General features: G+C 35.5%; 1 protein-coding gene across 2 annotated transcripts in view; it reads right to left on the reverse strand.

Annotated features, from left to right (window-relative positions):
• COBLL1 (cordon-bleu WH2 repeat protein like 1) overlaps nucleotides 1-16,808 on the reverse strand; it is a 163,693-nt gene that overhangs the window by 109,791 nt on the left and 37,094 nt on the right. Inside the window, exon 3 of one of the 2 annotated variants that reach the window (XM_025404313.1) lies at nucleotides 11,412-11,432. The exons of the other annotated variant lie outside the window; for it this stretch is intronic. Coding sequence (XP_025260098.1) covers nucleotides 11,412-11,432 — 21 coding nt within the window. The remainder of the gene's footprint in view (nucleotides 1-11,411; nucleotides 11,433-16,808) is intronic. 2 annotated transcript variants of the gene reach the window in all.

The following is a 16,808-nucleotide window of genomic DNA, read 5'->3' on the forward strand; positions in this document are numbered from 1 at the left end:
GAGTAGAGGTTTAAACACACACACACACACGGATGCAGTGGTGCACGCCTTAGTCCCAGCTACTTGGGAGGCTGAAGTAGGAAGATCACTTAAGTACAGTAATTCAAATCCAGCCTAGACAAGACCTGGCCTCAAAAAAACAAGCAAGATCTTGTCTCAAAACAAAACAAAAACACATTAAGATAGGGTATTAGATTGGTCATACACCGTATTTTAACAGAGATCATGATGATAGAAGGTTAGAAGGGAGTGAGGTGATAGAAATAGGGAAGAAATGACCTGGCTGGTAGATGGAGGACAAGAGAGTGGTCACGTATGTTTAGCCAGATGGTATCCAAAGTAGTCAGAATTTTTGTTGTACATATCCTGTCTTATAAGGTTGATAGAATATGAAGCAAAAATGGGGCATGAGAAAAGCCAATATTACCTCTGTGCTAAGGAGAATGAATATCTTCCAAAGGAACAGCAGTGCTTTTGAGGAATAAGAATATGTGGGGAAGGAGAGGGAAGCGTGAAATTGAAGTTGTTTGGCATAGAGGGGGAGCTCAGAGGGTATATTAGAATACTTAGCTATTCCATCAAAAATCTATATTTTTAGCTTTTGTATTATTTGTATTCAGATTTAGAATAGGTGAGAATATGAAATTTAAGACTACTTAACTCTCTACTTGAAACCCAATCATCAGCAAGCCTATTTCTCATATAAAAACTTAGATCGTAATTGCAGACATTCTCTCTGCAGTTACCCCCTTTAAAGGACATTTTGAAAATGAAGTAATTGAGCAACTGGGTAATTCTCAGCTAAGGCTACTGCTTATTGTTTTGCCCTTAAGTTAATAGATATTTTACACACACTGGACTGGTTACAAAAACGTGAATACTTCCAAAACAGCCAGCTGATTTTGGTTTGTTTTTAAAGCTTTCCACTTGTTTTTTCCTCCCTGTAGTTAAATACATCAAGGGAAAACAGAGGAAGGGGAAAAATACATAACTTCAGATTCTTGAATAATGTTGTTTCATTCAATGTTGTTTCATTATAATGTTAATGAGAATAGAAATCAATTCACGCTGGGTGGGGCCACCATCTGTGTGGAGTTTTCACTTACTCCTCATGTCTGCATGGGTTTTCTCCAGAATGGCTGGCTTCCTCTCACTTCCCAAAGATGTACACGTCAGGTTCACTGGTGTGTCTACATTGTCCCAGTGTATGTGAGTGTGGGTGTGTGTGACTACACACTGCCATGGGATGGCATCCTATTTAGGATGGGTTCCTGCCTTGCACCCTGAGCTGTTGGGATATGCTTTGGCCACCCATGACCCTAAACTGGAATAAATAGGTAAATCATTATCCCACCTGGTTTGTTAACCTTTCTTAAATGTATGTATAGCTCCGATTTATTTTAATGTTTAATAATTTCACAGTTTGGGTTTTTACTTAAAAGTTTGTTGATGCTTTTGTGACCAGAAATGTCATAGGAAGTCTTGTTTACATCAATTAATCTATAGTCAAACTGGTTTCCTTATACATCATTTTACTTAAAGTTGCAGTTTCCACGAACCCAGTGACAACATAAATTGAGGACTTAACTGTATAAAGAAAAAATCTGAGAGACAGATGTCTGAAATTAAACAGCAACAGTCTCCCTACTGAATTGTTTCTCTTAATTTATACACTGGTATCTCACACTTGCCTGCTACATATAAAAGGTTTAAGAAGTAAAGAAAGAAAGTTTTAAGACTCCACAAGGAACTCCAGAAAAGAAAACATGGTTTACATAATACATCATTGATCACTGAGGGGAAAAATGCTTTGGAAGACTCTCCACCTCTCCCTAGAAACTAATTAAACTTTTGAGAGTTTTAGGCACCTGAGCTAAGAACAATCCTTTGCACACTTCTGCATAACTTGAAATATGATATCATAATGTGCTCTCCAAAAGATAACTCCTATCAGAAGTGTCCAGTAAAGTCCACATCTAAATTACTTTCCATTCAGAAAAATTGTGTATATAAATACATACATATAGCAGTGTATTCTATACACATACTTGATTCTCTGCAGCCTATCTAGTGCTGCCAGAGTTATAATAGACTCAGAACACTCTCCTAGTGTTATATCTGCTAATTATTTTTTGCTGGTTATTTGGAATTGAGACCTAGAGTTTAGCTCTAGCACCCTTTGTCTTACTTGTCAAAACAACTTCTCAAACTACTTTTTAAAAAGTTACCTACATATATTAATCAAATATTTATTTTTAAATTATTTATTCACTGAGAAAGCCTTTAGTGACATGGTTAAACTAAACAAAACAAAACAAAAACACACGACCAGAAAGACAAAAGTCACATTTTAATGACAGCTGGGAGTGAGGGAGGTCAGGAAATGTGGACATGGAGGCAAAGCAGGGTCTTATCCCATTGCTATCAGATAGATAGAAAGATAGATAATTTTTTTTTTAATATGGTGGGTAACCTCCATACCAAGTGTCTTCCTGCACGCCTGCCTGAATTGCAGAGGCCAAAATCCTAAATACTTCTCTTCCCAGGCTCCCTTACCTCCAGGCATCTGTTAATTAGATATGCCACCAGGTATAGTGCTGTCTTTGTGATTCCCGGATCACAACTAAACTTTAGGAGCAACTTCTCCACGTTCCTGATGGTAGCAGAGGTAGCAGCACCTCTGGTAGGCCAGACAAATGGTGTCACCAGACCTGAAAGCACAGGTGAGGTTCTGCTGCTCCAAACTGCCAACTTTTTTACAAGTATCAAATTCCCTGGTTTTTTTTTTTTTTTTTCTGTTTAAAACAGCTGGCTTTTCTTGTTTTCTGAAACTAAAAACTGACTGATCATACACATTTGTATTTCAGTATCAAAGTGGGTCAGATAAGTGCTCAATTATTTTAATTGTTTAAATCCACAGTCTCTTTTGATAAACACATAAGAGATGCTGCTTTAGGTAGAGAGTAGATACACTTTCCAAACCAATCCCCATTGGCTCTTTTCCTTTCTTTCTATTCTTATTTATTTATTTATTATTTTTTGAGACTACTCTGTGGCCCAGGTGGGAGTACAGAGGTACAAACTCAGCTCACTGCAACCTCCGCCTCCTGAGCTCAAGCAGTCCTCCCACCTCAGCCTCCCTGGTAGCTGGGACTACAGGTGTGCACCGCCGCACCTGGCTAATTTTTTTAATTTTTATTTTTTGTATAGATAGGGTCTCACTATGTTGCTCAGGCTGGTCTCAAACTTCTGGGCTCAAGTTATCCACCTGCCTCGGCCTCCCAAAGTGCTGGGATTATAGGAGGTCCAACTGCACTGGACCTCCTTGGCTCTTGGCTCTCCTTGGGGTTCAGCCATCACATAATTAGAAACAGCCTGTTTTTCACAATAGGATCATGACTAAGAAACAACTCAAGTTCAAAAGACGTAAGGCCAAATTTAGACTCCACTATTCATTATATAACCTTAAGTAAATTACTTAACATCCAAGCCTTAATTTCCTCAACTTTCAAATTGAATAGTACCAATCAAATAGTGTTCAGATTAAATTACACATGTAACACGCAGTAAGCATTAAATGTCTTCAGATGAAAAAGACTAATTTTCCCTTTTCAAGTATTTATAATATCACTTTTGTATGTATGCTTTACATCTAGAGAGAACACTTTTGAGCATATACTCTTTCCCCGGAGATGTTACTCCTCAAACATGCCTGTCCTGCGATCACTATGCAGGAAGATTAAGTGATGTACTCTGCGCCACCTCAGGATTAATTCCATTCCTAGGCCCACTCTATCCTGGAATCTTTCCTTGGAATGAACATTCCACTGGCAGACACACCCTACAGTTCCTCCCCATAAAAATTCCTACCCCAAAACTCCATTCAACTCCCAATGAAGGATCACCACCCAGTCTGAGAAAAAAGAGCCACAAGCTTATCTTCTGCTTCTTACTTTTGAAAAACAGGTCCGAGATAATCAGCCTTTGGAATCCTACCAAAAGGCAGAAACTCTTAAATTCATGCTATGGGCCTGATCCCGCAGTAGAATGTAATTCAAACCTGTGAAACATCCAATTTATTCCTTCTGGAGTGACTTCTGCACTATTTAAGTTGTCAAACAGAAATTTGTTTAGCTAGAACAAAACATGATAGTGTCTTGTAAACCTTTTTAAAGGAAGGTTTCAAGCTTTTCTTTAAAAAACAGTTTTTTAAAAGAGGGGAGTTTGTACCATCAGCACTACCAAAACTGAACCTTTTACATAAATCTCATAAATTTAATTCTTTAACAAAACCTCATTTCAGGTATTTTCATGTTATTTTGACATACATTTTATTATGCTGAAAAATACTAAAGGAAAACAAATGAGAGATTATGATAATACTGTGACCTAATTTATCTATATTCTTATGTTAGATCCTTTTTGCTATCTTCAAAAAACTAAATGACTAAAATCACTAGTGATCTGAAAATATGTTCTACTTTCAGAGACTTTTGTTGTTATAGCTTCCATGTTAAGTTCCTTGTGAAATTCCTTTCCAATATTAACAGATCCACATGGGACAAGGAAAAAAAATGCAAAGAAAAGAAAAATCATCCTAGTATGTCATGGAATATAAAAGACATTTGCATGAGGAACCATTTAACAATTCAAAACCAAGCCTGCTTTATAGCAGACTGATAAGACCATAAGTATATTCCTTTGTAAACTGTAACAGAGTATGGAAATCATTAGCATCATCTATTAGAAAAGTAATTTTCAATTACAGATTAGGAATGTGTATGTGTTTTTAAATTGTAAAAGTAAGATTATAGAAAGTTCTACCAGATGGTAAAAATGGCTTTTTACATAAATTATTAATCATAATTAGTACCCCCTCCATATGGTCTCCTATTTATTAATACAAACAGAAGGTAATACTTACTTAGAAATGGCAGAGTAAATTTGAAGGAAGTTCACAGTCAAGCTCTCTTTGTTAAGAGAAAGAACTGTCTACCCATTTAAGGTGCCAATTCCTTTGAAAAGAAAAATCCAGACCTCAAAACTGAAGGGGTGGAAGTTGAACCACAGCCTTCTGATCTGTATCCTGGTGATAGCAGTACCTATTCTTACAGTGTTATTGTAAGGCTTAAATTATGCATACCATAAATCATTCCATACATGAAAGGTAAAAGAAAACTGCATTTGTCTAAATGCTCTGTGTTAAGTATAAAAAGAATGTCCTTGACTTTGGGAGGTATGTTACACCTAGGGAAGGTCCTGGTAAAAATTTTCAGAAGTAGGCTGGGCGCGGTGGCTCAAGCCTGTAATCCCAGCACTTTGGGAGGCCGAGACGGGCGGATCACGAGGTCAGCAGATCGAGACCATCCTGGCTAACACGGTGAAACCCCGTCTCTACTAAAAAATACAAAAAACTAGCCGGGCGAGGTGGCGGGCGCCTGTAGTCCCAGCTACTCGGGAGGCTGAGGCAGGAGAATGGCGTGAACCCGGGAGGCGGAGCTTGCAGTGAGCTGAGATCCGGCCACTGCACTCCAGCCTGGGTGACAGAGCGAGACTCCGTCTCAAAAAAAAAAAAAAAAAAAAATTTCAGAATTATACAGATAAAAGTTCATTTCAGGTTATTGCAGAGGCAAAGGGCAGCAGGATGGAGTAATCTGAAAAAAAAAAAATCAGATTAGGGAAAATGCAGACACACCTCTGAAGAGTCATACAAGACCGTATTTAGAATTCTGACATTTCGGTGACCCTTTACTAGGCATAGGGATGGCCTAGCAAATTTTATTCCACTTGTTCAGTCAAGTGCATACTCCTGAACAAGGCAGTGACAGGCAAAGGAAAGAGAAAGAACAAGACTTACTGGGGCTCGGTACATATGGAACATGAGTACTTGAATTCCCCAGGAATCACAAGGCAATTTCACGTCCCCCACCTGAAGATTGATGGTTCACAGACACAGACCCTCTTGCCCCAGAATGCCCTTGTGTTCTTCTATTAAGTTAACACCATTTACATGTAAGAGCAAAAGACATTGTTGGATTCACAAATCTTTGCCCCACACAACAAGTACTAATATTTAATACTTCATATTAAGAAAAGCAAAGAAAATGAATTTTTAAACCTTCTAAATCAATGCCAAGAGCAAGAGCCAATAAAAACAAAAGTGAATTGTGAGAAATACTTATCACAATGACCAGTCTTCACTAAGCCCACTTCCTTCGAGGACTCTTTTCATCTTCGTCTCTAGGGAAAGTTGGTTCCACATATCAAGTAATCAAATATGCTTATTTTGAAAGAGAACCCTAAATGTCTCTTTAAAGGTACTCCTTTATAATAACGTTCTACAGGAGAACTTTTAGAAATAATGTTTTTTAAGAAGCAATAGAGTATTCTGAAGCACTCACAAGGCTAAAGGGGTATAAACTGAAAATTATTTGACAGAAGAATATTATGCATATATATGAGGAGAGTGAGAGAGGAGATATATTACATGGCAACTTTTTCACTTTTGATAAAAATATGTAATTTCCTCAAAGTTTAGTAAATTAAAATGAAGTAAATGTCAATTAAAAACATGTTTCATGGCATTATTGTTAATCGTTTCTATTAATTCATTATATTTTATTAAATTAACCATTGCAAATATCTTCTAATCTTTCTTACTCCCAGAGTAGCTAGACTGACCAATGATCAGCTCCCAGTTAAATTATTTCTCTCCAGGATCATAAGCTATGTCTTCATCACAACTTCTTACAGGCTTTAAAAGTCTATATGTATTTTTTTTAATCACACAGAACATACATCTACAATATCTAAGGTGTTTTACTGTTTTCTTGAGACTAAAGGCGCCACATTAGGAAACCTCAAATAATACATCCCTAGTCTTAGAGAAAGCCCTGATAATAAATGGTGTGATCAACAATCTTAAAATATACATTTTCTGTAAAAACTGAGTTTTTTCAAAGTTACACTTGAAATTAACTTTTTAAAAATGTACAAACTTTTTATTAGACTAAAAAAATTATGATTCTTTGATATACAGTGATATCAAACATAAGAAGTAGAAGCATGTCAGACTCAGAAAGCAGCACTGAGACTGTGGTCTGAAGAGTACTCCCTGAACAGCGGCCCCCCTGGACGCTGTGTCTCCTGGTGGGATGCGTGGTGGCATCCAGGACCCCACATACATATGTTCTACTTGAAACCTATTTAACTTAAATCGATGTTGCCTAGATCTTGCTTTTCCATATACAAGGATTTAAGAACAAGTTAACACCACCACAAAGAAGAAACCAGAAAGATCCAGATGGCACAATATTTTGTAGAGCAACTATCTTGATCCCCTCAAAAAAAGAGTCATAGTGGACACTACTTGAAGGTTATAGGACATAACCAAATGCCAAGCAAAGTCCCAGATTAGACCCTAATTAGGACAAAGTACCTGTACATGGTTTAGGGGCATCTGAGTCAATGTGAGGATGAACTGGGTACATATGAGGATGTGAGAATGGACATAACTAAGATGAAAATGAATTAACATGAAAAAGTAAAGAGCATTAGCAGAGAAAAATCAGTTGACAAATGAGGATAACCAAAACAGCATTTCATTTTGGTATAAACAAATGCATACAGAAATAAATAATATAGAATTCTATACATTGAAGAAAATAGGAATAAACTCTGGAGAAGTTTGCTTTATTTTACCTATGCATATTAGTATCTTCAAACTTTCTACAAGGAATATTGTTTATAATAAAGTATTTTTAATATAAATTTACTATAATTAATAAAAACTTTAAAAACCTGTTCAGGCAACCAAGCTCCTATAAAATTTTATGGTGGGTGATGACAGATGAAGTAGTTGGCCTTCCAAAAAAAAAAAAAAGGAGAGGGAAGGTCAAGGGGGAAGGATTGCTGAGGCCAGGAGTTTGAGATCAGCCTGGGCAACACAGTAAGACTCTCATCTCTACAAAATATTTAAAAATCAGCAAGATGTGGTAGAGCAAAGCTGTAGTCCTAGCTACTCGGGAGGCTGAGGCACGAGGATTGCCTGAGCCCAGGAGTTCAAGGTTACTGTGAGCTATAATTGCACCACTGCACTTCAGCCTGGACAACAGAATGAGACTCTGACTCTAAAAAATGTTTTAAAGAGAAGAGAAAGAGATTTAATGTCAATAAAATTATCTGACAAAAAATATTAATTGAAACAATTTCACATTTGGTATTGCCTATAAAGTTTCCAAAAGTCAATGCTATTCACAAGGCTAGAAGAAAAATGAAGTATTATTTCTGGGACCTTTGTTGATGTCATAAGTTACAGGTAGAATGCCAATGTAACTCAAAGTCCTCTCATGTGCTGGCATTACCACACTAGGCAATGTTGGGCCTCCCTGATGGCTGGAATCTGCCCATATTAAATAAGCTAATCAGTTTCCTTGCTACTCATCCTGTGATTTTTTTCAGAGAGTTCTAAGCTATTAAACTACTTACTTTTTTGCTCTATTGTATAATGACTGCACTATTTCTTATGCCACTATATGACAGGCATAGTTTTGGGCCCCTTTACAAATGTTCTTGTTAAATTCACTAAGCAAGTCTCTCAATTAAGTAGGTAAATCAACTGTACATAAGACAGAAAAACAAAAACCTTAGAGTTATTAAACAATATATCCACCATTTTAATGACAGAGCTTAGATCCAAACTCGTATCTCTCTGACCTTAAAGTCTATGCTTTTTCAATTCCTCATGACCATGTACCCAACCCTGCATCCAGATACCCATCCTTCATCAAAATGAGGTATAACTGAAATACCAGCTAGTTTTTTCAAGAAGTTCTAATTATGTTTTTTGTTGTTGTTTTTTTTTTTTTTACTACAGTACATATTTCTTCCAAGAAAAGCAAAAGGGAATGTAGAGCACTTTTCTCCCACTTTTGAAAAAGCAAGTGAACACTTTCTTCCTCCATTGCAAACACAAAACTAACCATTTCTTTACTTCCTTTCTCTTGTACAAGAACAAGTAATAGCAGATACAAATGTTGCTAAATATCTTCCGTTTTAGGGAAAACCAGATTGGAACTGAAACTATATAACACTATATATCATTATACTAAGCCAGAACATAATTAAAACTTACATTGAAAGGATCAATTATTACAGGAGATGGGTTCAGAAATTCATGGTTATACTGGCTTGCGCTTGGCATACCTAAAACAAACCTGAAACAAAGTGGCCAACAAATGTAAAAGAAAATGTACTTGCACCAGTTACAATCCAAAAGCTTTTAATACTCTCACTGCAGAATTCTAGCTAGATAAATCAGCTTTTAAAGCAGTGAATTAAAAAAAAAAAAAATCTAAGGCTCTTATGTAAATTAAGGGAGTTCATTCCTTCTTTAAAATATTTGCCTTCACATCTCAGCATTTACTTTGCTACATAAAAGTTTTAATTGTGAAATATCAAATTTCTCATACATTTTTCTTATACATTTCTCATACATTTTTCTAAATATCAGTCCTCCACTTCTCCCTAGAGATTGCCAAGGCTGCCAGCAGACGCAGTCTTAAATAACTCAAACCTAGTTATGTAGATAGAACACTATGACTTCTCTTCTTTAAGAAGAATTGTCACAAACAGATTACTCTGACATCACATACTCAATTACAACTACTCAAGCCAAAAAAGGTTTTTTTTTCCCTAATCAATACTTAAATGAGACCATAAATAAGAGCTGGGTATTCAGGGCTGGGAAAGGAGTTGTACTGTCATTTTCTTGAGAGGGAGCAGACAAGGGAAGAATGCTGCAAGATCTCAATACTCAGGAGGACTATCTGCTAACAAAACATATTTACAATGTTTTTCAAATTATTTAGTTCTATTCACAGCAAAAGAAACTGGTATTGCTTCAAATTTCAGTTAAGAGGGAGTAAGCAAGTGGTTGCTTACTCTACCTTAACAGAACGCAGCTATAAAACCCAGAGAGAATCCGTAAAGCAACAATTCAAAGAATCTGAAAAGTAAATTGAAAAGCAGCTGAATAACTACTTTTCCCCTCCAGTATACCCCAGCTTGGACTCAATGCAGCCTAAACTCAGAAGCAGAGGATTAGAAGGAATACAAGGAGATGCTCTATAGCTCAAGGCCAAGGAAAGGGAAGGGGTTTCCTAATGCACAGAGGGAGCTGCCCTTTTTTTATTGATTGAAAACCACAAATATTTCCATATAATAGCAATAAATAATTTTTAAGATCCCAAAATGAAAATACTTGACTGTAACTCCATCAAAATGTGTAGAGGATCTGTATTTTGAAAACTACATAACATAGATGAAGGAAATCAAAGATGACCTAACTAAATTCAGAGGCATATCCTGTTCATGGATTAGAAGACTCAGTACAGTGAAGATTATTTTCAAATTGATCTGTATTTGTAACACAATTCCAGTCAAAACTCCAGTGGGATTTCTGTAGGTACAGATAAGCGGATATTAAAATATACAGCATGATAAAGGAACTAGAATTTTAAAAAAGCTCAAAAAAGAATAGCAAGCTGGAGAATTGATAAACTTCAATTTCAAGACTTATTATAAAGAAAGCTACAGTAATCAAAACAATGTGATATTGACAAACACATAGATCAATGGAACAAAATAGAGAATCTAGAAATAGAGCCACACAAACATGAACAACTTGTTTTTGACAAAGGTTCAAAGGCAATTCATTAGAGAAAGGATAGTCTTTTCAACAAATAATATTGGAATAATTGGACTGTATGCTAAAAAAATGAATCCAGACCTAAAGCTTATACCTTTAACAAAAATTAACTCAAAATGATTAATACATCTAAATACAAAGTGAAAAACTGTAAAATTTTAAAAATCAAAAATACATTCATGATCTGGATTTAGGCAACAAGTTCTTAAGACGCCAAAGCATAGTACATTTTTAAGAAATGGTAAATTGGATTTTATCAAAATTGAAAACGTTTGCTCTATAAATACACAATTAAGAGAATAAAAAAGACAAGCAGCAGTCTAGGAGAAAATATTTGCAAATCACATATCAGACAAATAACTTGTATCCAGAATATATAAAGAACTTAGAATATTCTGCAGTAAGAAAACAGCCCAAATTAAAAATGGCCAGGGACTTAAACAGTTCTCTCAAAAAAGGATATACGAATGGCAAATAAGCACATGAAAAGCTTTTCAACATCAAGTGCCTTTATGAAAATGTAGATTAAGAACAAAATGAGATCTCATGACACATGTATTAGAATGGCTAACATAAATACCAGCAATACTATGTTGGTAAGAATGCAGATCAAATAAAATTCTCTTGCACTCTTGGTGGAATGCAAAATGGTACAACTACTGTAGACAATGGTCTAGAAGTTTCTTATTAAATATACACTTACCATGACCCAGCTATCTCTCTCCTAGGCAGCACACAAAAGAAATGAAAATTTTGTACTTGAAATGAAAATACTGTACTTGAATGTTCTATTCATAATGACCCCAAACTGGAAACAATCTAAATGGTATTCAATGGGTGAATGGATAAAGAAACTGCAGTACATCCATACTACAAAATACTACAGTTAGCTATAAAGAGGAACCACTGACACCCATAAAAGTTAGATGAATCTCAAAGGCATTATACCAAGTGGGAAAAAAAAAAGTCTCAAAAGGTTGCATACTGTATGGTTCTATTTTTAAGACATTCATAAAAATTCAAACTACATTGACAGAGAATAGATCAGTGGTCGCCAGGTGTTATTGATAGGGAGGGTCTCATTACAAAGTAACAGCAAAAGGGATTTTTCTGGAGGGATGGAACCAGTCTATGTCCTGACAGTGGTGGAAATTTTATAAACATGTGCATGGGTTAAAATTCCTAGCACTGAAGCTGGGTGCAGTGGCTTACATCTGGAAACCCAACTCTGAGAGAATAAGGAGGGAGGATTGCTTGAGGCCAGGAGTTCAAGACCAACCTGGGGAACATAGTGAGATCTCATCGCTACAAAAAAAATTAAAAAGCTTAGCTAAGTGTGGTGGAAACACACCTGTAGTCCTAGCTTCTTGGGAGGCTGAAGGGGATTGCTTGAGCCCGGGAATCTGAGGTTACACTGAGCTATGATCACACCACTGCACACCAGCCTGAGAGAGAGAGCAAGACCCTATCTCAATTTTTTTTAATTTAATAAATTCCTAGAAGTATACATCCAATGAAAGTCAATTTTACTGCATGTTTATTTGTCCAAAGTTTTAATAGCCAGAATTGATATCCAGGCTGCCACACAGTTTTCTATTTGATCCTGTCCCACCTCCATTTTAAAGTAAAAGTATCCATGACAGGAAAAAGAAATCACACAAGTAAATAGTACATTTATTTCTATTATCTGTGAACATGCTGTATATTTCTAGCAGAATAATGGCATCCAGAAGCTGAAAGAAGACTGGGCTACAGTGTAAGCTCCTACAGACAGAACCAGTCATTTGAATCGCATGTCCTATTTTTTGAACGTTCAAAAGGAGGAAAAAAAATGTATTTTCTGATTCTTTGTAGCTGCATTTGAAGTAAATATGAAATTCCATTTTAGCTTAGAACCTAGAGTTTAAAAATTAAAACAAAATTTAAGCAAAAAAGTTGTAAAATACTTAGCATGTTTTATATTTGTTATTTACAGTCAACTATCAAATTACATAGTATATTAAGATTCATAAATAATTTCTAGTGACAAAAAATGTATTTGTAGGGAAAGTAAAATTGTTAAGAAACTGAAAGAAAAAGTAAAATGCTTCTACTCTCGTAAACCTCACAATATTTGGCACAATACCTGGCACATGGTAAGCATCGATCATAATTTCATAATGGGTCCTCTGATAACAGTTTTAAACAGTTCAAACCTGCACCTCTATAATGTAGGCTAAGATTGAACAATTCATACATCCAAATGTGCATGTGTATTTGCCAGTAATATATGTGAAGGAAAGAGATGATGGAAATGTGGAAAAACTGAGTTTACTTGGCCCAATACAGCAGGAAAAAGCACAGGATTGAAGACAGAGAGGGATTTTACTGAAATCAAGAGAAGATTGTGTGCACAGCTTCCATTGCCTCACTCACTAGACAGTGTTGACTTTCCAAATAAGGTCCATTGGGTGATCTGATAAAGTTAGAACATACATATGTTCAGGTATTTACATACAGAAAGTCTGTAACAAATTAAAAGTCTGACATAGTTTACTTTAATACTAAGAGTTTTTAGTCTTTGAAGTATTACTATTTTGATACATAACTATTTTTGAAAGTCTATAAAATTCCCTAAATAACATCCCATTAGACTTACAAGTAGGAAATAACATTTTAAACTAAAACTCATGCTTAATGGAGGGAAAGAGAGGGAGGAAGGAAGGGGAGGGAAGCAAACTGAAAAATGAATAATTAAAGGAAGACATGAATAGAAGTTTTCCAAAACTAAATAATCAGGTGATATAGTCAGTGCTAAGTGGTCTTTCACTTTCTGAAGAACAGAAATTGCCACTTCAAAGATTATAGATTACAATATACAGATTTTTAATTCAGTTTTTATGACAAGTATTTCCTCAAATAAAAGAAGAAATTTTCCACTATTATAAAGCCTTAGTGATCTTCTGGAATGTAAAGTTGGTCAAAGGATAAGAACTAAAATTTTTGGAGAATGTTAGAAAGTAACTTTTGCTTTAACTATTTTATGTATGTTAGTTTAAGTTTTTACATATTTCTCTGTCTCTCAATAAATGTATTAGTAATATGTGATATCTTTAAAAAGTGTTAATCATACAAGATTTAAAAAACAAAGTTTGACAAATAAAACTACCATTGGTTATAATCCTTGATCTATTTTTAGATAAGTAGGCTTATAATAATACATCTTGTGTCAACTAACATTGTACAAAATATCACTGTCCTTCTAAAATACGGCTTTAATCAATTTGTCTAATCACAAACATATATTATACACACGAAGACAGCCAAAACAGTAAGCCCTAGAGGTACTTGAAGTTTGTCACAGTGATGACAAGCAAATACCAATAGTCCAGGCCCAGTGGACTAGGCAGGTAGCTATTTAAGGACACATCACACCCAAGTTCCAGGCAGAAAACATCTTCTTGAAGGCAGTGAGGGCTCAACATACTCGAATAATGAGACAGACACAGGCTAATGAAGGGGGACATGAAATTCCTCTAGATACTCGTGAGAGACAGAGAGAAAGATCTTTCAGGAACAGGGATAGTAGAAGATAAGGCTAGGGAGGAGGACCAGGCCCCTATCAGTGTCTTACATGACCAGTGTTAGGCCTTAGCATAAAAAAATAGAAAGTACATGTTTTAAGCAAGAAAATGACAGAATCCAAGTTGCATTTTGGGGTGCTTTTCTTGGTGGCAATATGAAAAATGGTTTGGAGGAAAGTAAGACCAGAGATAGGAAAACCAGCTGGGAAACTGTTGGAGTCATTCAGACCAGCAATCTCCAGACGTATTGGATCACACAACTCTATGAGTAAAAGAAAAAGAATTGACACAACTTATAAATAACATGTGCTGCTGTATTCATGGGTGCTTTTATAAAAAATGAAAATGAAAAGAATAATAAAAGTTTACTTATGAAATCAAAAGTCTATAATATGAAATGTCTGTTTCATATTATATAAAACAAACATAACATGTTTTATTAATGGTATATTTTTAGTAAAGGTGAATATAAATCTTTATTTCAGATAGTCTGATAACTGCTTTTGGGGGTTCAATTCTTATTAGATCTGATTGTTTCTTATAACGTGGCTGACAAAACGTTGATACAAAGGATAACCATCAACTCTGCTATTTTCTTGTGGGTCACTGGTGCTTCCATTTTCACTGTATTCAATGTACAGTTTCTTTGCAAACATATTCACCTGTCCATCATGAAGATTAGTTAATAAATAATACAATGTGTAAAACACTTACCTGGTTTATGTAACCTGCATTATACTGAAAGGTGCTAACTACACGAGGGCAACAAGGCAACTCCTAGTGCAGCTCAAATCAACCTCTCTTCCCACAGCCCAACTCCAACACCACACGTGGACTCTCTGACCCACAAACTGAGTAACATTCTAGTGCCTACCTATGTTTTATTAGTGAAGCTTAATTTCTGATTGTAAAATTACATATTAATACAAGTTCTAGTGCTTTCTTTCTCATGCCGGCAAGTCATTTTATATGTCTCCTTTCTCTGAAAATTCAACTGATCTAGAAGACAGATGACGATGGCCTCAAGTGGCTAAGGCAAAAGATGCAGATTTTTCCATATTAATTTTTGATTCATAAATTTTTGGAGTAATTTTAACTTTACAAAGAATTGATCAAAAAGTACAAACATACTCCTTTCATCTCCTCCTCAGCACACACATACAGTTGTCTCTATTATACACAATTTGTATCACTGTGGTAATTTTGTTACAACTAATGACCCAATACTGATACATTATTATTGACTAAAGCTCACAGTTTACATTAGGGTTCATGCTTTTTATTGGTTTTGAAAAAATGTATAAAGTGCCCCTCATTACTATATCATACGTCATGGTTTTACTGCCCTAAAAATCCCATGATCTATTTATTTGTTCCTCCTTCCCCATATCAAATCCCTAGCAATTCATCTTTTTGCTGTCTCCATAGTTTACGTTATATAGTTGGAATAATATAGTTATGTAGCCTTTTCAGTTAGGCTTCTTTCACTGAGTAATGTGCATTTAAGGTTCCTCCATGTCTGTTCATGGCTTGATAGCTCATTCTTTTATCATGAATATTTCATTGTACGAGTATACCACAGTTTGTGTATCCATTTACCTACTGAAGGACATCCTGTTTGCTTCCAAGTTTTGGCAATTATGAATAAAGCTGCCATAAACATCTGTCTGCAGGTTTCTGTGTGGACTTAAGTTTTCAGTTCATTCGGCTAACTACTAAGGAGCATGATTGCTGGATCATATAGTAAGAACATATTTAGTTTTGTAAGAAACTACCAAACTGTCTTCCCAAGTGGCTGTACCATTCTCATCAGCAATGAATGAGAGTTCCTGTTGCTCTACATTCTCTCCAGCATTTGATGCTGTCCATGTCTTACATTTTAGCCATTTTAATAGCTGGTTACATATTTTTTATCCAGACAATTTCCTAAATGTTTTTATTGGTTTTAAATGAAAGATTTCCTTTGCTTCTCTTACTGTTAGCGGTCTTGTTTACAAAAAATAAAAGGAAGAAAAAGGGGGGGTGGGTAGGAAACTCCAAAGAAACTCCTTTGAAATTTGTGCTGCCATTTCTTCTCTAACAGTGACTTCCCAAGGAATATACAGTGACTATCGGTGTACCACAAAACTGAGTTTGATACCTAGTTCTGCCACGTATAATCTATATAACTATAAGCATGATTTTTCTTTAATTAATATATGAATAATTTTCTACTAACTAAGCCATTCTTGAACTCCTGCAATAATCCCACTTAGTAACAGTAATTTAATTTAGGATTTTACAACCATACTCATAAGAAAGGATGGCTTCTTTTTCATTTTGTGCAATTTCATTGTAAATGTTAGTAGAAATGTATCCACTATGTGAAATAAACTCAAGCTTCCTGGCTTCTTTTATGCTCTGTAAAGCTATAAAGAGTGTGTAATGCCTTCCTTAGAAGACTTAATAAGTTTGTTTCTATGAATGACCCCAGAGCCTTTGGAGGGTAGACCTTTGATAACTTTCTTCATAATTTTCATTCTATCATTGTTAGATCC

Source organism: Theropithecus gelada, chromosome 12 (assembly GCF_003255815.1).
Source record: "Theropithecus gelada isolate Dixy chromosome 12, Tgel_1.0, whole genome shotgun sequence".
Lineage (NCBI taxonomy): Eukaryota > Metazoa > Chordata > Mammalia > Primates > Cercopithecidae > Theropithecus > Theropithecus gelada.